Source organism: Chenopodium album, chromosome 27 (assembly GCF_948465745.1).
Source record: "Chenopodium album chromosome 27, dcCheAlbu1.1, whole genome shotgun sequence".
NCBI lineage: Eukaryota > Viridiplantae > Streptophyta > Magnoliopsida > Caryophyllales > Amaranthaceae > Chenopodium > Chenopodium album.
In genome coordinates this window covers 29,770,623-29,795,681 of record NC_137860.1, presented here as the reverse complement: position 1 = coordinate 29,795,681, position 25,059 = coordinate 29,770,623, and the positions used below count along the sequence as shown (strand labels likewise).

The following is a 25,059-nucleotide window of genomic DNA, read 5'->3' as shown; positions in this document are numbered from 1 at the left end:
CTCCGTTTTTAAGGCATCTCGCAAAGGAAACTGTGCACCACATTCGGTAACAATTATTTATGCTTTCTTTATTAGTTTCCTATTTATGATAATGAATTTTTTTTATTATTATTAATTTCCCATTCATGATTATGTTATCACACTGTCAACATTTGGTTAATACACTACCACTAAAATTCAAAATTTTTTGGGTAATTATGTACAACTGATATTAAGTTAAAGGTAGTCCATATGTTTTTATTGATAATTTGGTACACATTAAGATGGGATCTTGTAGGGTTATGCTTTTATAAAGGACAATTTGACACCTTTAAATGATTTTTACATGCTTAATTTCTTGTCATGAAACCAAATTTATCGATGATAATTTATGTTAGGGTAAATTCTTATAATTTAGAGCGATTGATTTACAAACTTAGTTTAAACTTGGTTAATATTTCCTGTGAAATTGTGTCTTAATAAATTATACGAAGTAAATATTTATGGAACATTCAAAACAGAGAAAAAAATATCAAAAGATGGTTCATTAATATTGACAATATGAAGTATTTGATTGTATCAAATAAATTCAAGACGTCAAAACTACAACATAGCCAACTTTTTTAGTATCTTCTAACAGTTTGTTATTCTGTATGCATGTTAATATTTCGTAAAAAAAATGCACGTTATTACCTCAATTTGAACAATATTTGATTGTATTCGTATTGCTGTAATGGTGGTGTACTGCAGGTAGCCACAAATTCAACGTAATTTTGTTGAATGGATAACATTGCTACTTGTTTGGTTGTAGCTGCTGGGATGACTAGTGAATCAAGAGTTGTTGTTTGTACTTCACTTCTTAACAATGATGATTTACATATCATATAATTTGGTTTCTAGTTAAGGAACTCGTCGATGTAATGTAACTATGCCTTTGCATATGGTGTGTGGGGTGCATGGAGATACCCTTCCTAGAAGGTGAGCTTCATGGCCCTATGATGCTCTTTGAGGCCTAGGCTAGTTATCAATGTAAATGCCTAAAACAGTTAGATATCAAGGCCAAATAGTGTGATGGCAAATTGTAATGCAAAAGATAAATTGGGGAATCAATGATGTTTGTATGATGATGTCGACTTATTTTCATTGTTTCCGTGCTCGGCTATGCCTGATTGAAGTATCAATTGAAAGTTTTATCTACAAAATTCTCCACTATAGCCTGCAGATAATATTGCCTACCCCTCTGATAAGACGGTCCGTACCTTTATAATGTATGATGAAGTTACCATTTTAGTGAAAAATAACTCTGCATTAAATCTTCATTCCTTGATGATAATGCAAGATAAAGTAGCCAAAGCAAATGCTATTTCCTTGACGTTTACTAAAGGAAATTTCTCTCCCAAAAAATCTAACTTACAGCGCCCTGACCTGATATTGCTACCCTCAACTTTATTACATGCAAACTTTGAATCACCTTGTGCATTGTATACAAATTAACACAGAATGAAAGGATGCACTAATATTTCTAATCTCAGCTACCATTAGCACCTTTGATAAATCAAAAAAGGACTTCTTTAACTGAATATAGGGGCAAGACTAAAGGCAAATATTCCGTACCACAACTAAATAAAAACTTAGTAATCTGTATACAATCTAAATTCTTGTAATCAGGATTGTCACGGAGGCCGAGTTTCGAAAGAACAAAGCAATAGGACTCCCAGTCAGTTCTCCTCAGATATTTCAACAACTTCTTCCTTTGTTACACCTTTGCTTGCAATCCTCGACGAGAATGCTTATCCTAGAACAAAATAACAACATAATTGTTGGCTGTCAAATATATTCCACATCAAGTGAAAGATTACGTCACTTGTTTACTTATACATATCAAGCTGTCAAAAACTACAGCGGTGATTAAGAAAATCCAAGTAAATCAAATAAATCAGAAATGTTGAGGGTCCATAACAGAGTACTTACCTTTTTGTGCAAAACAGCTGACAAGTGAAGTATTTCTGTTGTAAGTTGTGCAACTGCAAAGTACAAAGAGATAAATGATGATCAATTGCTATGGAAAAATGAAAATGGCAATCATGAAAACAACAGAAGTTTCAAGATCTTGATTTTATACTGGGTTATATACTTGAGCTGAACAGAACATTATAATATGTTTCCCAAGCTCAAATAAAAACTAAGGTTTCCGCAGTTACGGACTTACGGTCCATGCTAACAATTTTCATTGACAAGAAATTTCACATCCCAGATGTCAGAACAAAATAAAACTAGCATTTTGTCATTGACTCTAAGAGTGAAGCTGCACCTAAACACAAGATAAAGCTAAACCAAGATGAATATGATCCGATCAATACAACACCCTATGAAATCCAAATTCCATCATTCTTTTACACCAATAGCTATAGCAACAAGACTGAAGATTCACAAGTAACCAACCATTTCAATAATTATGACAAGATCAGGCAACACCTACAAAAATAGAAAATGACTTATTACACAAAGCTGATAGTATTGTGCAATCCATTGGATCAATTCGTGCACATGAAAAGGTACATCCAGAGGCTCCATTCAGAAGTGAGGAGATATGAGACCAGCATCATCATGGCTAGTAAAAGAGCAAGTGGAAAACAAAGTATAATAGTGAGCCAAGATCAGGAAGGATCTGACACCAAGGGCCATCAACTTGAACACCCAATTAGATGTTCCATGACAAGTTTGCCATCCTTTCAATGTAGGGTTTTAGATAGTATTTGCCACTTTGAATCTCTTTCCTTCCACATCCTTTTGTTATGAATGATCATAACTGTGACAAAAATTCAAGGAAGAAGAAAGAGAATTCAATCTGACAACCATGAACATCACAGAAATTAGAAGATAGTTATCATGCTTTCGAGTGGCCTCATTCACTCCCAAAGCTTCTTCAATATTCTGGATGCCTTTCTACATGCCAACTCTACCTTATTTTTAGGAAAGCTATATCTCCTCTCACTCTAACAAGCCAACTACCTTCCTCTTCAAGATACAACTAGATAAATTAGACTAGCTATTATGTTCCACCCTTGGGTTGATATAATGTCCGTAACTTTGCTTTCCTTTCCTTTCTCCCTCTCTCCTTCCCTTAGCGGCTTAACCACTTCCCCCTTTGTGATTTCAGACAGGATGTTTTTGATTTGTTGTCTTTCCACCAGTTTCTAATGTGAGTACAATTTTTCTACACCCCAATTTGTTTCCTTCTCATTATTACTAACCACTTCCCCCTTTGTGATTTCAGTCAGAATGCTTTTGATTAGTGGTCTTTCCACCAGTTTCTAAAGTGAGTACAATTTCCTCTACACTCCTAATTTGTTCCTTCCCGTATTCCTACTTAACTACTACAGTAGGTTTTACTGAAAGGTCATAGATAATTGGTGGTGAAGGCTGCCTATATCCCTTCAAATAACCAAAACTAAGGAAATAATTCCCTTCCTAGGCAACACTAGCCACTAAAAATTACATTATTATTTCAACCATTTGAAATCATAATGATATATCCCTCTTAGAAGCTATTTTTCTATGGTTGTCAGGTTCATGCAAGATGATAAACTGATGGTGGTGGTGGTTTTTCATTGCTTTTTTCAAAGATATTAAAATTAAGGAAACTTTTTAAAGCCATCTTTTAACAATAAATTAAAATATAGCACTATCATGAACCCAGTTATTGTATACAATGTCCTATTTTCACCAATTCTATTATCTTGGTTGGATGGTGTTGAACTATCGACAACCATAGATTATTATCATGTGGGATATTGTAAGATTGGTCATTTTGCATATTTTCAAATTGTAACTTTTTAACATACGAAGCTAAAGTTAATAATGATCAAAGGTACACATTAGAAACCACCAATAAAAGTGTATTCCAACTACAATAACAGAGCTACAGAAGTATGTTCTATGGGGAGGTACAGGTATCACTCATACATACAAAGGGGAACAATGAAGAAAGAACAAAGAGTCAAAAAAAAAAAAAAAAAATTAAAAAAAAAAAGTAAAAAAAAAATTTAATTAAATAAAAAAGATAGTGAGGCAGAGTAAGGCAGTAGAACAGAATGGAAGATAAAGATTAAAGAGAGAAACGAGGTCCATTGGAAGTGTCAAAAACTACAAACAGTAATTTCGACCTGAATACAAACAATAAACCATTTGTCTTGTGACAATTCTCACAACCCAAAAACTATAACTATAACTAATAACCCTTCCAAAAGAATATGTAAACCTCAAATAAAGAGAAACTCTACTGTCTCTACATTGCCAAAAAAGAAGTAAATAACTCACTGAACTGAAGCAGAAGTGGGAGAGAATTATATTGGGGTGAGAAAGAACTAACCAGGTTTCTTTTTGGACCTTTCAAGACATTAACTAGCCCACTTTCAAGTATCATATTTCACAATCAATCATTATATTGCTAAAATGATTGGCAGCCTGGTATCCATTGAGAAGAAAGATCATGTACTACATTTCTCAAGAATGTCAAAGACCATTGTTCCCAAAAAAAAAAAGAAAAGAGGGGGGGTGGGGAGAGAGAGCGAGAGAGAGACAATGATTAGTGCTGCCACACATGGATGAAAAAGAGGAACATGTACCTCACATTTGGTATTTTTCACTTTTAAGGACCTCTCACTTTTTTTTCACCATTAAAGACCTGAGGGTAGAAATCAGGCCACTTAACTCATTTTTAGTTAGCCTTTTGATAAACAAATGCCAAGTCCTTGTTAGGATTTATTAAAAAATAAAAAATCTCAAATCCTTGCAAGAATTAAAATAATAATAATAATAATAATAATAATAATAACAACTGTCATGTTTCTTCTATAACTGGAGGATGCCCTTGTCCACCAATAATCACCTCTCCAACTCCACCCACCTGAGTGCATGAAAGAAACCCAAAACCCACAATTTTCTCCCTCTTGTTTGCAGCTTCAATATTGTTTTTATAATTTCAGCCGGCAAACACCCATTGCTACCCAGAGCACCACCCATTGAAAATATCAACTAATATATCCACACTTTTTGGAATCTTTTAATTATTAATTGTTAACTTAAAATAAATAAATAGATTTCTCTTCTAAAATTTGCCCACTACACCGTCTTCTACACCTTTATTAGCTGATCTGATCAGCCAACATGCCCAACACCACCTTACTATCTTCTTTCATGAATGAAAATGTATCAATTATAATTCAAAATCAAGCCCAGATAATAAGAATCAAATTGGAAAAAAAAAAAAAAAAAAAAAAAAAAAAAAAAAAAAAAACTCAGGAGCTCTATTTATGCTCCAATTTCTTGTACCTTTTTTTTTGGGTGTTGTTCGAGGGTTTAATGTAGTGTCATATAATCGATTTTCTTTTTTATAATTATTTTCTGTTTTGATTTCTTAAATAGTACTCATAAATGACTAATATGAAGTAAGAGCTGAGATTTGAGAATGGTGGGTGGAGGTGGCGGAGGGGAAGTTTGCAGAGGAGAGGTGGAGGAGCAATAAGTTTATGAGTTTCCCAAAAATATTGTGCATGTCATCATTATTTGTGCAGACAAAGGGCCCACATTTAACTACACTTGGGTTAAAGTTAGTTAACTTTCACCGGAAAAGGGGTTTGAGGTCCTTAAAGGTGAAAATATAAGTGCAAGGTCCATAACTGGGAAAAATATAAAATGTTAGGTCCCAGTGTTATACTTAACTCACATTTGTTAACAAACGGAGGGAGTCCCACAATTGAGTAAGCAACTCATGTATATGATTATTTATAAGCCATCACATTAAAACCAATAAACACCACCAAAATATAGGGCGGAAAAAAGATTTTCGGAAAGATAGTCCATTCTTTCCCTAATAGACATCATACAAAACTAATTCCCACCATATATTGGCTGCAATGTAATATCAGCACAAAAATCTATTACTCGTTTTAAAAGTCTGTGACTTAATGATAGAGTTGGTGCCCTTGAATTTTAGTCCATGAAAAAGGGAATTAGCTATAACAGACCGTACAGGACCATTGATATCCAAATAAGTCTAAAATCAGGGAAGCATTCTGATTAGCCACACAAGGAAGAAAGGAAGTCCGAGATGGTATGATAAATGAAATACTCCGTAATATATATATATATATATATATATATATATATATATATATATATATATATATATATATATATATATATATATATATATATATATATATATATATATATATATATACGTAAATAAATCAAGTTATCCTGCTTACTTTGAACACGTGTTGATCCACAATCTGACTCATGCATTTTAAACTCATCCCGCACCTTTTTCAACTCAAGCTTTAATTTCTCCTCTGCAGACATGTTATCTGGATGAAAATACTGCAAAGAGAACAATGAATTAAAATCATTATATTGAAAAGATAAATTGTATGATGTCTATCAAGAGTAAAGAAAATAGGCAGTATGATTTCAAACAGGTTTTTAGCAATATTTCTATCCCTAATTATTGGTTCATGGTCAGATGTCAACATCATAATGAACTCGAATAAATATGAAGCTTTTAATAGAATGCTCTTAATTTTCAGAGTACAAGTACAGGAGTTCCCAGCCATAGGTGTGCCATCAGAAACGAACATGGAAGCTAAACAGAAAAACAAATAAATAACATACTCTTTAATGTGATATACTACATATAAACAAACAGTCTGCCCCATAAATCTCACTAATTTTATAATCCAAAATATTAAGCAGGCACAGTTTCATCCTAGAGAGATAAAAGCCAACCCCTCATACTGATCAAATTGGATCTGTAAATGAAGCTACACCCCACAGGCGTTCACATGTGTTATATTGTGGAGACTGATGAAAAAGTGATGGCATCCCCTCTCTAGTATGTCAACTAGCATCATTCGTTGTATCAAACTGATTAAAATATGATACATAATTGTATAATAAATTAATAAGGCATGTTTGCAAGTTAAACTGACAAACAAGCATACACATATATTTCATAATGATAACAGAAATTTCAGAGAGGAGACACAGAGGAAAGTAAAAGGGGTCTCATAAAGGAATCACTACCTTTTCAACTAAATGCTCTTGTGGAGGATACTCCGTGAAATTAGATGGAGACAACAAACCCAGACTCTGGACTACGGGGAAAAATGCATTCGTCAGCACATTACAACAGAATAGCAAAATGAGCTACTTTAAAATTAAGTACAACATTACTTTAACCAATAATAATGGACAAAATACTTCATGTTTCAGACAATCCTCCTCTGAAGAATATTAAATAATGCAAATTACAACCATGCAGATTATAAATGTAACTAGAAACACTTCACAAACAGATCAAATACAAATTGATTTGTAGACAGCTAAGAGAGCTTCAAGGTAGCCCATTCATGCAGGCTTGCAGCATCCACTACATCGTCCAAGTGTTAAATAAATACTCTATATGGCATAATTTGTTGGAAATCATTACTTTAAATGGTGTAAATTTTCAGAAAATTATTAGTGGAATCTCTCTGAAAATAAAACAAGATGAGATTATATGATATTACCTAACAGAAAGCTTCAAAGAGACTTACAAGGCATATACAAACACTACTCTTACTTTGCTACGTCCAAAAACAATAACTTTAATATGCAGGTTCCCATTAGGATAACAAAGCAAAACTAAGGGTTCGACAATTGACATTACAATAGAGTGTGGCCAATGATGAGTAAATGCACAGAAGACAACATCCTTGATCCATCACACTCAAGACTTTTCCTTTTATATGATCATTCAAAAGCAAACTTAGCATCATCCCCTCCATGTCTGCTAAAAGCATGAACATAGAGCCTAAAGTCCCCATTTCAAGAAGAGAGCTTTAAACCCAAACATCAAACCGATCAAATATGTTGACTGCCTTCCATGTCCACAAAAGGATTCACTTCCTCTAGCATTTCATACTTTTCTAATTTATAACACATCTTAGCCTAGAATTATCATGCCAGGCCTTCAATGCTTAAACCAAAAATAAACTAAAACCTTGAATATAAATGAAACCATTTTCCACCCACCTACCCCAACTTATCCCACACACAAGATGAACATAAGAGATAAGTACAATGAAATGTTAAACTTCCTTAAATACTTAGATCAAGTCCACGGATTGAGAATAAAACAACATCATTATAACGTAAGCATTCAATCAACGCGCTTGAGCTCAGCAAATTTGCTCGGATAACTAAAACAGCAGGGTATTAAGTCATTTCTTCAAGCTTAGACAAAAACAATGAATTCATCCTTCAATACACAACACTTCAAAATAACAATCCCAAAACCAAGCAAAGTTCATCAGCAATTTTTTCCATAAGAACATTACAGATGAACCCCTTGTTAGATTGTGATTACTATACCCCTGATGATAGAAATCCTGGGATTCACACCAACTTAACTATCATGTAAAATAATAGACAAAAGACTCTTATCCTGGCATTGTTGAGCCTATTATCCTTGCTACTATTGTCAAGAGACGAAAGACTCTTCCTCAACTCTGTAAAATACTTTCCACTCTGATTGGATTGATTCTCCACATCTTTCTTAAGCTTCTTCAACCTCTCACCCAATTCTTGTTAATCATCTGTTCCCAATTTAGACTTTTCTTGTATTATTCAACGACATCTTAGCACTCGTATCTAATTGCATTAAACGACAAATCCCCAGTATTTTTTCCAGCATAATCATTAGGGTTTCGGGAAATTCCGGCCTGAAACATCGTCTGCTTCTGCTGTAGGTCGAAACCCAGCGGCGGAGCTGTCGATCGACGGCGTAACTCCGACAAATTCAATGTTAAAAGCCGAATTGAAGCAGGTTAACCTATCAATTTGGCTTTAATTCAATTGGTAAATTGTTATGGAGTATAATTAATTGCCTGCCAACTTTCAAGCTTTTCTCCAAATTGAAACCCCACAATGTTTAGAATCAGACTGAAAATTAATACGCAAATCGATGAACTTGAATTCCCAATTGACTCATTCGTATGATTGTACAGTATGATACTCTGTATTTGATACACAAATCACAAGTCCTAAATAAATACTACGGATTATGCAACATACACAGTACAGTACGAATTATATTGAAGGTAAAAATTACGTTCTAATCCATCCAAAAAAATTACACTTTAATAATTTAATATTGCTTTATTAACATTAAATAATCCGTTTGTAATAGTCTCAACTTTCCGGCTTTTTTTTTAGACAAACTTTTAAATAAAACGGGTGTTCACTAAATTACCGAACATCCGTTATAAAGTGACAATAAAATGTGCAAAAGTTACACTAAAATGCACAAAAGTTATCCTGACATATATAAGAGTTATTTATGCTTCATTGATAAATTTGACAAAAGTGACATTAAATCTGACAAAAGTGTACCCGATGTACAGTAATAAATTAATGAAAACCGGGTGTACACAAAAGTTTTCCTTTTTTTTAACTAGTATTTGGGCCCGGACGATGCCCCGGGTCATTACATTTTTTTCTTGTCGATTAAACTTTTTATACTTTAATATTGTGTATCAAAAGGTAACATAAAATATCACATAACTTAGTGGTAAGATGCTCAACTCTAAAATTCGAGGTTGTGTGTTCAAATTTTGTGGAGAACATTTCTTAATAGAAGAGATCTACGTGGCATAAAACTTTTAAATTAAATTAAACAAAAAAAAAATTTCTTAAAAACCAATCCAAGCCCCTACCCCCTAGCAACCTCCCTTTTCCCAACCCCACCCACAAATCCACCCCCTACCTTGCCGCATTACCAGAAACTACCCTCTCCCTTTCCCCATCGCCAAAACAACCTATAATCAAATCACCACCGCCAAAAATTGTCGTTAACCAAAAACTCATGTCCGACAAGTTTTTTCTATTTAGTCTTATGTCATAATTCCATAGCTTTAGTTGTTGGCAGATTTAATTAGATAATTTATATAAATAAATAAAGGGTTTTTCTATACAGTGTCCCTGAGGTATTGACTTTTCCAAACTGTGCTCACCTATTTTCAAAATTCCACATTATACCCCCAAGTTACCTTTAATGTCTACGATGTGACTCTACTCTAATCTCTCACTTAACTTAAATTAACTTTTCGTTAACTTCAAAATAAATAAATAAAAAAACCAAAAACAAAAACAAAAACAAAAAAAAAAAAAAAAAAAAAAAAAAAAAAAAAAAACCAAACACCTCTCTCTCTTCCCTCACAACTACCCACCAGCCACCACTACACCTCCAACCGCACCACCACTGCATCTCCAACTGCACCCCCAGCTCGGTAAAGACTTTTTTTTTTTTTTTTTTTTGTGAAGACTTTTGTAAAAAAAATTGACAATTTACAAAGTCCAATAAAAATAACAATTAATGAAATTCAAAACAAACATGACACTCTACTTTTGAAATTGTTTACATTAGAACAACAATATCATAAAATGAAAAAAACTCATAATAAGTTACAATTGCAATAGCAAACAACCAACTAAACTTGGAGTCAAATTTTTTCTTGAATTTTTTTTGTACTTTTTCGGCTCTGATCCTCCTTTGACTCAAAGTCGAAATATTTAAACAGAGTCGAAGTCGTCAGTTTGGACTTTTTTTTTCCCGAACTCAAAGTAAATTTTTTCCCTCGAATTAGAGTGATAGGGTCGAATCCGGACTGAATTGTCAAGCCTAGTTTTCAATATAATGGAGAGATCGAGAGATACACACTTTTTGTTCATATCTTTAAAAAAATATTCATCTAGTGCACATTCTTTGCTTATGGGCTACATTTAAGCTTAATGGATTATGAGATTTATGACCAGCTAATCCAAGACAAATTGCAGCCACCTTTGGGCCAAATTCTCCATATCTGTCAGTAATTTTTCAGCAGACTCGTCAAAAAAAAAAAAAAAAAAAAAAAAAAAAAAAATCGGAAAACCAAAACCCCAATTCTAAGGGCTTGTTTGGCATCATTTTTTGTTTTTAGTTTCCTGTTTTTTTGAAAACTAAAAACCAAAAATAGGAAACAAGAAAAAGATGTTTCCACTTTTTTGTTGTCAGTTTTCAAAATTATCATGATTTTAATAAGTCTAAATAATTTTTGATTCATTATGTGACATATATAATGTACTTTTAAAAAACAAAAAACCAAAAAACAGAAAACCACAGCGATGCCAAACAAACCCTAAATTATTTCAACTTTCTCTAATTCAATTTCTTACAAATTCAAGCCAATTAGCCGATCAGGTAACTTTAATTGTACAGAAATCAATTTGGCAAGTCTGTTATATTCAGAAGAAAAAAAAAAAATCATAATTTTGTTATGTAATATTTTGAAATATGGAGCCTTTTGTTTATATTTTTGAGGGATTTGTTGTATTTTACTTCGCAAATGTTCATTGTGCTCAATTGAAAACATAATATTCTGTTGAATTATAATTTGTCATAGTGATTCTTGGTAAATAATAAAAAAAAAAAAATAGTGGAAATAACAATAATTTTGCTATTGGCACCAATTCCGAAGGAATCACCATTTCAATTTTTGCAAACTAAATTGCATATCAACAATTTTCAGTAGTCCTTTTCTAATCCAACAATACAAATAGTATTAATTTCCTTTTACTAACTTGAATGGCATTTACTTGTTTTTTTCCTGCTAATTTGCTTTTGTCCTCACTAGAATATGGCTACTGAACTGGTGCTAAGTGTTGCTCAAACACTATTCGCAGCACTACATAACAAGGAGTTGAGAGAGTTATGCTTGAAACTGATGTATGAATCCCAACTTGAGGCTCTTCGTGGCGTTGTCGAAACCAATAAGGTACATGATTACTTCTCCAGTGAAAACCAGTTGCCTTTTCCTGTTAGTACTTCTAAAAAGATTAAGAAGCTTAGAGAGAGACTTGATAGCATTACTAATATGAGCAAGAAGATTAAAGGCAATATATATAACCTTAAATCTTCTAATCAAGGATTGCCACAGAAGCCAAAATATGAGTATATGACTCCCAATTATGCTTGCAATCATAGCCGAGAATTCTTATCCTGGAACAGCATAATTGTCAGCTATATGGAGAAAAATTAATGAAAGTATCATGTGTGACATATTATTTACCTTCTCTAAAATCATTTTTTCACGTCAAGCTGTCAAAAACTACAATAATGACGAAGAAAGCCAAATCAATCAGACATAAGGCTAAGGTATAGACCATGAGTACTTGTATCACACAAAAGATCCCGAAAACAACATTGCCACTTAGACTCATGATCAAGGATATATATAAAGAATGGGAAATTAAATATGATCAGGCTATATGTAATTAGTTTACAGGTATAACCAGTATCATCTCCTGAATCTAATAAATTCTTGAATGAATTGATTTAGTATATAGGTGTAGCACACAATAACATACCTTCTTATGCAAAACATAAGACAGGTGATGTATTTCTGTTGTAAGTCGTCTCAACGCAAAGTTAAAAATGATGAATGATGATCAATTGCTACCCGAAAAAATTAATACTAACACTGAGTCACTGACAGAGTGAAGCTGCACCTAAGCACAAAATTATAGCTAAACCAAGACGGATATGACAGATCGTTAGAGCATCCTATGATAATAAAATTCCATCATTCCTGTACACCAATAAGGCAGTTTCTATAAAGCAATAAGACTTAATACTTAAATCTAAATCAAGGGGGATTCTCTTGTCAATTTTTAACACCATTTAAATGAAGTTGATTAGATAAATGTGTTCAATGTCCATATCCAAATAAGTTGAAAGTTTAGTACTCCACTATTTTTCATTTTTTTTTTCCTGATTGAAGGTATAGTGCCTAATTATGGCCAATTATTTTGACTATGTCTAAACTAGAAGCAAGACAAGTCAATAAAAGAATGAAATTAACTGTGTATATTGAGAATAAAAAGCTAAAAAACTGTTGGTCAAGACAAGTCAATAAAAGTCAATAAACGGAAGTAAAACATATGAAGAGTGAAGGACCTATGTCTTTGAAGTTTATTTCACGGCTATGCACTAGGATTACTCCAATTCTGCTAAACTTAATTAATGTATCATATTGAATTAACCTAATTACTAAAATGGGTTGTTAGACTAAATTTAAATCTGATTATTTCAGATTAGATTCGTGTTTAGTCTAGTCAATAAAAGGATGTAAAGCATCGTAGTGAGGGACCCGTTTCTTAGAATTTCATTTCTGCAAACTTGTATTTGTTTATTTTAATCCTACTTTAATCATACTACTAACCACAATTAGTTCTCCTAATTAGTGCAAATAAAAGCGAGAGAAAGTGCGGGGAAAAGCTAAAGAAAGTATGGCAAATTTCTTAGCACTTTACTACTACTAGGGAGCCTGTCTTTTAGACTTTGAGTACCGAATTTATAAATCATCAACTTCAATTTAATGTTATGATTAACTCCATTCCAAATCTATTTCTTGCAGATAGGCTAGGAAATAAAACATCGAAAAATAAAACGAGAGTTATAAAGAAAAAATGGCCACAGGTACAGTGTTGAGTGTTGCACAAACTCTGTTTGCAGCTCTAGAATGCAAGGAATTGCGAGAGTTATGCTCCAAGTTTAGGTATGAATCTCAACTTGAGGCTCAATTCCTATGAATTTAACATGAAAGGATGTAACGCTGTGAAGTACAGCTAGAGTGATGGACCCGTTTCTTTGAATTCATTTCAACTGACTTGCATTTGTTTACTTTTATGTCTTTAATCCTATAGTACTACCTCAATTATTTCTCCTAGTTAGAGGCTTAGAGGGAAAAGCTGGAGAAAGTATGATGAAAATTCGTAGCATTAAAATCTACGTTCCGTACTATAAACGTGTTATGTCCTACACACTACAGAGTACCTTCCAAATAACTTTTGAGTACTATTCGGTATAATTTTTTTCAAAATAAATGACTCGGTTTAGCTAATAATCACATATACTTTTTTTTTTTTAATATTGTAATATTTTTGTGTTCACTTTTGTTGATACACAATTTTAATTGTTTTTTTTAATTATTCATTAATTAAATTATAACAATTAGATTTTAATGAAAAAACATTGAAATGAACCTAATAAGATATCATACAAATATATTTTGCCCCTAAGTTTAGATCACAAAATATAATTAAAATTGAGTAAAATAGAGGGAGTATTACCAATGTACTGTGAAAATTGATCAATACTACTGTTAGAGCAAATGGTTGATAATTAAAGTAATTAGCAAAAACAATAAGGAAATTTGATAGTAAAAGAGACAAAAAAAATTGGAAGGTGGGAAAATCCTTCAAGCAATTACTTGAAGACTATAAAACCCACCCAAGAACAAGGAGAATGTTTGTATTGATTTCAATTAGTGTTTACAAGAGTAATCTCTCACTAATTTCCACTCTAAAGCACAAGGATTTCAAGAACAAGAACCCTAGCTCTAATTGTGTTTCACTCAATTTGGGGATAATAAACAAAATACCCTTAATGAGTATTTATACCCCCGACAGATCTGGACAGGGTATCAGGAAGGCACGGACGTGCCAAATATGGCACGGACGTGCAAGCCCAGATAACTCATTTCAGTAGCTACTGCCAAATATGGCACGGACGTGCCAAATATGGCACGGACGTGCTTCCCCTGTTCGCATCAGCACAGACAGCCCGTAGTAAAACAGCTATAACTTCCTCGTTTCTTATCGGAATTAAGCTTATGACCTATCATTGGAAAGCTCTTGAAACAAGCTTTCACCTCCAACTTGAATCACCTCAAAACTCTAAGTAGTTTGAGAGATATGCCCAGTTGAAGTTGACCCATCCAATGCTTCCTTGCTTAACACAAGCAATTCTTCCCCTTAGCTTATATGCCAAGCCTCGATTGATTCTCGAGTCACATTCCAACAATTCTCCACCTTGACAAGATAATCAATCATGTCAAGTATTCACAAAAAAACCATCCGAAAACAACGGATGTAACCAACATCTTCAACAAAGATGAAACCACCTACAAAAGGTGTAACCACCCTTACAAGGGTGTCAAAAAAACAACATAGCTAATAACAACCAACCAAGTTTGAGCAATGCTCAAACTTTGCAACCGGCAAAGGCTTAGTTAACATATCCGCCGGATTCTCTGAAGTATGCACCTTCCCTAGTGCAACCTTGCCACTAGCAATAGTATCTCGAATATAGTGATACTTTACATCGATGTGTTTTGTCCTCCTATGAAAAGAATTTTGATTTCTAGCCAAGTGTATAGCGCTTTGGCTATCACTATACATCATAGGAACACATCTCTCCGACCTCAACTCTCCAACAAAGCCACCAAGCCATTGGGCTTCTTTAAACCCCTCCGTTAAAGCCATGTATTCGGCTTCCGTTGTTGACAAGGCGGTCACTTCTTGCAATGCCGACCTCCAACTAATAGCCGAACCACCGAGGCAAAACACATACCCCGAAGTGGACTTCCGATCATCAAGGTCACCACCATAATCGGAATCCACATAACCAATCAAGTCATCTCCATTCCGCCCATACTCAATACAAGTGCTAGAAGTACCCTGCAAATACCGAAGAATCCACTTGACGGCTTGCCAATGTGCCTTTCCGGGATTTGCCATGTACCTACTTACCACGCTTACGGCTTGAGCAATGTCCGGTCGAGTACAAACCATTGCATACATAATACTCCCAACCGCATTGGCATAAGGAATGGATGACATGAACTCCTTGTCCTCCTTGGAATTTGGAGAATCCAAGGATGACAATTTGAAATGAGATGCTAAAGGAACGGAAACGGGCTTAGCATCCATCATATGGAATCTCTCCAAGACCTTTTCAATGTACTTTTGTTGGGATAAGTACAAACTCCGTCTCTCACGATTTCTTATGATCTCCATGCCGAGAATTTTCTTTGCCGGGCCTAAATCCTTCATTTCAAATTCCCCCTTCAACATTTCTTTCACCTTCTTGACCTCAAACATGTCTTTTGCCGCTACAAGCATATCATCAACATATAGCAAAAGATACAACAAAGAGCCATCACTCACCTTCTTCAAGTATACACAACTATCATAGTCACTTCGGGAGAAACCATGCCCCAACATACATTGGTCAAACCGTTTGTACCATTGCCGAGGTGATTGTTTCAAACCATACAAGGACTTCTTTAACAAGCATACATGCTCCTCCTTACCCTCAACAACAAAACCATCCGGTTGCCGCATGTAGATTTCCTCCTCAAGCTCTCCATGCAAGAATGCGGTTTTCACATCTAATTGCTCCAACTCCAAATCATGCATGGCAACAAGAGCAAGTAGTGAACGTATAGAAGTGTGCCTTACCACCGGTGAGAAAATTTCATTGTAGTCGATTCCTGGGACTTGGCTAAAACCACGTGCTACAACTCTTGCTTTGCACCTTGGCTCCTCAATTCCCGGGATTCCTTCTTTGTACTTGTAGACCCATTTGCAATCAACAATTTTCTTGCCCCGTGGTTTCTCTACAAGCTTCCATGTTTGATTCTTGTGAAGAGATTCCATCTCTTCTTCCATGGCCAATTGCCATCTTTTAGAGTCAACACACTCCATTGCTTCGGTATATGAAGATGGCTCAAGATCGACTACATCACTAGCAACATTCAATGCATAGGCCGCCATCTCCTCAAATCCGAACCGGACCGGAGGCTTTATAGGCCTCTTAGCCCGTCCATGTGCTAGGCTTGATTTTTGCACTTGGTGGGAAGATTGTTCCTTCCTAGGTGTGGTGGCCTTCCTAGGGGAGGAAGTGGAAGGAACATCTCCACCTTTTTGTGGTGTCTCTACACCAACATCATCATCAAGAACTTCATCAACCTTCTCATGAGTATCAACACCGTCAACATTCTCCACCTCCTTCTCGGCAAGCTCAAAAGAAGAAGTATCACCCTTTTGAAGAAATACGGACTCATTAAAGGTAACATCTCGGCTAGTGATGATTCTTGATGTGCTAGGGTCCCAAAGTCTATAACCCTTGACCCCATCCGTGTATCCTAAGAAGATACACTTCTTTGCTCTAGGCTCCAACTTCCCGTCATTCACATATGCATAAGCCGGGCAACCGAAAACTCTCAATCCGGAATAATCTCCCGGTGAACCCGACCACATCTCCTCCGCCGTCTTCAACCCAAGAGCGGTGTGTGGTGATCGGTTTGCCACATGAGCCGCCATTTTCACCGCTTCGGCCCAAAATCCCTTGCTTAGCCCCGCTTGGAACAACATACATCGAGCCTTTTCAAGCAAAGTCCTATTCATCCTTTCCGCCACTCCATTTTGTTGTGGTCTACCGGTACAAGTGCGATGACGAGCAATGCCAAGTTTCTTGCAAAACTTGGTGAATTCTTTCTCTACAAACTCGAGCCCGTTATCCGTTCGCAACCTCTTTATTTGCCTTCCGGTTTGCTTCTCAATCAAGGTTTTCCAATCTTGGAACTCCTCAAAGACTTGATCTTTGCTTTTCAAGAAGAAAACCCACACCTTCCGTGAATAATCATCAATAAAGGTGAGCAAATAGCGGTGACCACCCAAGGATGGCTTTCTAGAAGGACCCCATAAATCCGAGTGAATATAATCAAGTGTACCCTTGGTTCTATGTGTGGCCGCCTTGAAGCTAACCCTTCTTTGTTTCCCGAACACACAATGCTCACAAAATTCCATAGAACCCGTAGCTTGATTTCCCAATAGACCTCTCTTGGACAATTCCGACAAACCTCTTTCACTCATGTGCCCAAGCCTCATATGCCACAACTTCGTATTATCGGACTCGGACATTGACGAAGACACCGCCGATGCCGAACTCTCAACCGTCGACCCGATTAACTCATAGAGTGAGCCAATCTTCTTGCCTTTCATCACAACTTGAGCCCCCAAAGCAACCTTAAGCTCACCCTTTTCAAGAGTGCACCGGCAACCATTGCTATCCAAAGTGCCCAATGAGATCAAGTTCTTAGTCATATCCGGAACATGACGCACATTTGATAGAGTACGGACCATTCCATCAAACATCTTGATCCTAACCGCCCCAATCCCGGCAACCTTGCAAGCCGCACTATTGCCCATTAATACCACTCCACCTTGAACACTATCATAAGTAGAGAACCAATGTCGATTGGGAGTGATATGATAAGAACACCCCGAATCAAGTATCCATTTGTCATTGGACCTTGAATTCGATTCAACTGCAAGAAGAATTGAATCATCACTATCACTATGAGCCACCGCCGCCGAATCGTCATGGTAAGATGTGCTAGCAACACTCTTACCTTTATCCTTTTTCCCCTTCTCCGGGCAAAACTTCCGAATGTGGCCTTTCTTACGGCAAGCATGACAAACAACATTCTTAAGCTTAGATTTTGATCTAGACTTAGAAGTACCGGATTTAGCACCGAAATTGTTCCTCTCCTTTGGTCTACCTCTCGCAACAAGACCTTCACCACCATGAACAAGGTCATCATTTCTAGTTAATTGATTTTCAATTAACTCCCTTTGCAACAACGCACTCCTAACATCCTCAAGTGACAATTCATCTCTACCATACAAAACCGTCTCTCTAAAATGCTTATAATCGGGAGGCAATGAACACAACAAACGTATAGCTAAATCTTCATCATCTAAAGTAACATCTATATTATGCAAGTCCATAACTATAGAATCAAACTCATCAAGATGAGATTTCAAGGATTTACCTTCTTCAAGTTTGAGGTCATGTAGTTTGCTCTTCAACAAAAGTCGATTGGTTACCGATTTTGTCATGTAAAGCGACTCAAGCTTCAACCATAACCCCGCTGCCGTTGTTTCCTTCGCTACCTCCCTCAACACCTCATTAGAAACGCTCAATTGAATCAAGGAGAGAGCTTTCTTGTCTAACTTTAAGAATTCCTCCTCCGACATAGCCGAAGGCTTCTTCTTAATCCCAAGCATTGCCTCATCCAAGCCATTTTGAACCAAAATGGCATTCATCTTCAACTTCCATAACCCAAAGTTGATTGACCGATCAAATTTCTCAATATCAAATTTTGAACCTCCCATGGCCAAAATACCTTCAATTTTCAATCAACCAAGAACAAGCCCTAATTTTACCCAAGGATCTAACCTAGCTCTTGATACCAATTTGTTAGAGCAAATGGTTGATAATTAAAGTAATTAGCAAAAACAATAAGGAAATTTGATAGTAAAAGAGACAAAAAAAATTGGAAGGTGGGAAAATCCTTCAAGCAATTACTTGAAGACTATAAAACCCACCCAAGAACAAGGAGAATGTTTGTATTGATTTCAATTAGTGTTTACAAGAGTAATCTCTCACTAATTTCCACTCTAAAGCACAAGGATTTCAAGAACAAGAACCCTAGCTCTAATTGTGTTTCACTCAATTTGGGGATAATAAACAAAATACCCTTAATGAGTATTTATACCCCCGACAGATCTGGACAGGGTATCAGGAAGGCACGGACGTGCCAAATATGGCACGGACGTGCAAGCCCAGATAACTCATTTCAGTAGCTACTGCCAAATATGGCACGGACGTGCCAAATATGGCACGGACGTGCTTCCCCTGTTCGCATCAGCACAGACAGCCCGTAGTAAAACAGCTATAACTTCCTCGTTTCTTATCGGAATTAAGCTTATGACCTATCATTGGAAAGCTCTTGAAACAAGCTTTCACCTCCAACTTGAATCACCTCAAAACTCTAAGTAGTTTGAGAGATATGCCCAGTTGAAGTTGACCCATCCAATGCTTCCTTGCTTAACACAAGCAATTCTTCCCCTTAGCTTATATGCCAAGCCTCGATTGATTCTCGAGTCACATTCCAACAACTACTTTATTATATAGTCATCAATGTAAATTTTATATATTTGATATTTGAAAGTTATATATTAAGCAATTCTAATACGTACTGAATTCTCTAAATATGTACTTCATAAATGTTAATCTTATGTATATGATCATACCAACATTGGTGATGAAGATAATTTATGTGAAATTGTAAATAGTTAAATTGAGGCACTTGAAAAAATAAAAGGAAAGGAATAACAATATTCAACTTTATCTCCTTCAAATTAAAGCCAAGGGGGGAGCATGCCTCGCTTTAGTAGTAAAGAAGACAAGTCAATAAAAGGAGGAAAAGAACAGAGGGCACATGGAGTAAGGAACAGAGATGGACCCTTCTCTTTAAATTTCATTTTCATTAATGGATTACCACTACTTTTTTATCTTTACATTTACCCTACTGACTATTATTAGATCAATTATTGTACTTATTGGTAGAGCATTTCATAAATAGTACGTCCTTGAAGAAATAATGGGGCTCTAGTTTTACACCATTTCATAACTATTCTCATCTTTACTTTGTCTCAAAAACCAAAAAAAAAAAAAAAAAAACAAACAAAAAAATCAAGAAAATGGCGACGGGTATGGTGTTGAGTGTTGCACAAACTCTATTTGCAGCAATACAGTGCCAGGAATTGAAAGAGTTATGCTCTTATTTTAAGTATGAATCAAAACTTGAGACTCTCCGAGGAACCGTTGAAACCATCCAGAATGTCCTCCTTGATGCGGAGTCAGGGCAGCAGGAGCTCAACAATCAGGGGTTGGATTGGGTTAACAAGCTCAAGGATGCTGTCTATGATGCTGATGATTTGTTCGATGAATTTGTCACACTTGCTCGACGACAGAAAAAGATGCCTGGTGGTAAGGTCTCCAGAAAGGTACAAGCTTTCTTCTCTAGTGAAAACCAATTGCTTTTTGCTTTTAGTACCTCTAGAAAGATTAAGAAGATTAGAGAGAAGTTGGAGAATGTTGCTAAAGATCGTACTCAGTTTGGGTTTAGTGATGTGTATAGGCCTGTTAAGAGAAAGGAGGAAACTGGGTCTTATGTATGTGAAGATGGTATTATTGGAAGAGATGCTGATAAGGAGGTTATTCTGGGTATGCTTTTGAGAGAGTCGGATTCATCGGCTGATAATGTTTCTTTTGTGAGTATTGTCGGGATTGGAGGATTAGGAAAAACGGCTCTTGCTCAACTTGTGTACAATAATGATAGGATCAAAAGTGCTTTTGAATTGAAGTTGTGGGTTTGTGTCTCTGATGAGTTTATCATAGAACAAATCCTTGGTAAGATGTTCAAGTCGGCCACTCAGCAAGATCATGGTGATATTGGAGTTGATGGATTGCAAAATAAGGTGAGACAACTTATAGAAGGGAAAAAATATTTCCTTATTCTTGATGATTTGTGGAACGAAAGGCGTGAAGAGTGGCTGAAGTTGAGGGAGTTCTTGCAAGTAGGTGCAAAAGGAAGCCGAGTTGTGGTGACTACACGCTCAAAAAAGGTGGCAGGAGCTATAGGTGACGATCCAATGCACACATTAGAGGGTTTGTCAGATGATGATTCTTGGCATTTGTTTAGGAGAGTAGCATTTAACCAAGGGAGTGAAGAGGTTGATGATGACCTTGTGGATATTGGTAAAGACATTGTGAAAAAATGTGCAAATGTTCCCTTGGCTATAAGGGTCGTAGGGAGCATGTTGTATGGTCATGATAAAAGTGAGTGGAAATTATTTCAGAGAATTAAGCTGTCTGAAATTATGGGCCGAAGTAGTGAAGAGAGCATAATGCCAATATTGAAGTTTAGTTATCATCACCTTAAACCACAGTTAAAGAGTTGTTTTAGTTACTGTGCACTCTTCCCTAAGGATTACAAGATAAGGAAAGTGTTATTGATCCGTCTATGGTCTGCACAAGGCTATCTTGACAATGATATGCAAAGCAGAGAAGATGTTGGTGAGGAGTATTTTTCTATTTTATTGCAGAGATGTTTTCTCCAAGATATTAGACATGATGAATATGGTGAAATATCTTCTTGTAAAATGCATGATTTGATTCATGATCTTGCACAAGAAGTTGCGGGAAATGAATCGTACTTGATGGAGAACACTAGCAAAAGTTCTGATGGAAAAACTCGTCACATTGTTCATCGTATTCTCTCTCCCTTGCTTAATCAAAGTAATACTTTTGGCAACTTTAGGGGATTGCGTACATTTCTTTGGCCTTCTGATGATTGTAAACCTCAAGTGCCCATCACAATCATAGCAAAATACAGGCGTTTGCGGGTGTTGGACTTGCACCACCTTGGTATAAAAGCTTTACCAAGTACAATAAAGAACCTTTTACATTTAAGGTATCTTGATCTCTCTTACAATAGGCAGTTGAAGACACTTCCTGAGTCAATTACTAGACTCTATAATTTGCAAGTTTTGGACTTAAGCTACTGTAATAGCCTAGAAGAGTTGCCCAAGGACTTGAGGGAACTAGTCAATCTTAGGCATTTGGACCTAACAGATTGCCCTAGGTTGACTCATATGCCTGCTGGAATGGATAGTATGACTGGTTTGTGTACCCTTACAAGGTTTGTATTGGGTTCCAATGGTTCAAAGAAAGCCCAGATTGGTCAACTTAGAGATTTGATGCCTCTAATCAACATTAGAGGTACACTTGAAATAGAATTTAAAAAAGGATACGCATACGATTCTACCAGCGCTGGGGAGGGGTCATATATTTCAAACAAGGAACACATCAAGTCTTTAATAGTAGCACAAGAAGGTTTTTATGAGAAAGAAGCAGTATTGAGTGTAGATGAAAGATTGTTAGAAAGACTGGAACCTCATCGTGATCTAAGAGTGATTGATATACGAGGATATAAAGGGGTTACATTGCCAAGATGGGCAGCCACACTTGAAATCTCTCTCCCGCAGCTTGTCAGAATCCACTTGATGAATTTTCCTAGTTTGCAACGTCTGCCAGCAATGAGTCAACTCCTGCATCTTAAAGATCTTTCACTCATTAACATGCCCAATGTAGAGTTGATGGAGAAGAACGATAGTAAGGTTGTACATTCGTTTCCGTCACTTGAGAAACTATACCTTTCTGATTGTCCAAGCTTGAAGTCTTTTCCAAGATGTCCACATGTGAAAACATTTACGCTGCACGGCCTGAATAAAGCACTGGAATTTTGTCAAGAAAGAGATTATGAAGCAAATGCAACGATCCCTTCTGCCTCCTCATGCTCGGCCTCGTCTTCAAGCAGCAACGACCATAGTTCAGCTGGCGGTGATGTTTTCGATTTGAGGAAATTAGAAATAGACAGTTTTCAATTAATGAAGTCCCTTTTCGGGGAGTCTATACGAAGCATTGGTGAGCTCGAATTGCATGATAAGGAGGTGGAGAATTTGTCTTTGTCGAGTGTTGTACAGGAGTATCAACGAAAGTACACACTTTCCATTGATAGTCTTGTGCTTCGAAATTGCGGAAACTTAAAAAGTGTGTCGGGAGGAGGAATAGAGTATTTCACCAACTTGAAAATACTCAAAATTTGGGAATGCCCAAAACTGGAACTGGAAGAAGAGGAAGGATTTCCATGGAAAGACCTTTTCTCTCTAAATAACTTGGACTTATTTATTCTTCCACAAATGAGAGATATACCAAAGGGCATTCAATACTTGACTTCCCTTCAAACTCTCTTTATTTTTAGTTGTGAGAATATGAAAACACACCCGGAGTGGCTTCATTGCCCTATGTCTTTGCGATCACTTTTTATTAATCGTTGTAGGAAGGTGGAAACGCTACCAGAAGCAATCCTCCCCTCCCTCACAATCCTTGCTATATGGTCATGCGATGGATTGAAGGAAAGATACAGTAAACCAAATGGGACTCACTTTTCTCAAATAAGCCACATCCCCAATTTACACCTCGATTATATTTGAGACATCCCCAATTTATTCCTCCGTTTTTAAGACATCTCGCAATGAAAACTGTGCAACACATTCGGTAAATATTATTTATGCTTTCTTTATTAATTTCCTATTTATGATAATGATTTTTTTATTATTATTATTAATTTCCCATTCATGATTATGTTATCGACCTGTCAACATTTGGTTACTACACTAAAACTAAAATTCACAATCTTTTGGGTAATTATGTACAACTGACATTAAGTTTTAAGGTAGTCCATATGTTTTTATTGATAATTTGGTACATGATCTGACTGTTAATTTACATTAAGATGGGGTTTTGTAGGGTAATGCTTTATAAAGGACAATTTGAAACCTTTAAATGATTTTTACATGCTTAATTTCTTGTGATGAAACCAAATTTATCGATGATAATTTATGTTAGGGTAAATTCTTATAATTTTAGAGTCATTGATTTCCAAACTTAATTTAAACTTGGTTAATTTTTCCTGTGAAATTGTGTCTTAATAAATTATACGAAGTAAGTATTTATGGAATAGCCAAAACAAAGAAAAAAATATCAAAAGATGGTTCATTAATATTGACAATATGAAGTATTTGATTGTATCAAATAAATTCAAGACGTCAAACTAACAACATAGCCAACTTTTTGAGTATCTTCTAAGTTCTAACAGTTTGTTATTCTGTAAGCATGTTATTATTTCGTAAAAAAAATTCATGTTATTACCTCAGTTTGAACAAAATTTGATTGTATTCGTATTGCTGTAGTGGTGGTGTACTGCAGGTAGCCACAAATTCAACGTAATTTTGTTGAAGGATCGTGGTCTTTTGAATGGATAACACGCTACTTGTTTGGTCGTAGCTGCTGGGATGACTAGTGAATCAAGAGTTGCTGTTTGTACTTCACTTCTTAACAATGATGATTTACATATCATATATCATATAGTTTGGTTTCTAGTTAAGGAACTCGTTGATGTAATGTAACTATGCCTTTGCATATGGTGTGTGGGGTGCATGGAGATACCCTTCCTAGAGGGTGAGCTTCATGGCCCTATGATGCTCTTTGAGGCCTAGGCTAGTTATCAATGTAAATGCCTAAAACAGTTAGATATCAAGGCCAAATAGTGTGATGGCAAATTGTAATGCAAAAGATAAATTGGGGAATCAATGATGTTTGTATGATGATGTCGACTTATTTTCATTGTTTCCGTGCTCGGCTATGCCTGATTGAAGTATCAATTGAAAGTTTTATCTACA

General features: G+C 35.8%; 1 protein-coding gene and 1 long non-coding RNA gene across 2 annotated transcripts; both read left to right on the top strand.

Moving 5' to 3' along the window:
- On the top strand, nucleotides 1-25,006 carry LOC145620261 (uncharacterized). The gene is made up of 2 exons (XR_014108192.1): nucleotides 1-46; nucleotides 24,587-25,006. It is a non-coding gene; the product is annotated as an uncharacterized LOC145620261 (long non-coding RNA).
- LOC145618926 (putative disease resistance protein RGA1) lies at nucleotides 20,455-25,006 on the top strand. Its single transcript, XM_081673539.1, has 2 exons — nucleotides 20,455-23,875; nucleotides 24,571-25,006. Exon 1 carries the CDS (start codon nucleotides 20,455-20,457, stop codon nucleotides 23,809-23,811), a length of 3,357 nt encoding a protein of 1,118 aa, XP_081529665.1. The 3' UTR covers nucleotides 23,812-23,875; nucleotides 24,571-25,006.
- Nucleotides 25,007-25,059: the final 53 nt, after the last annotated feature.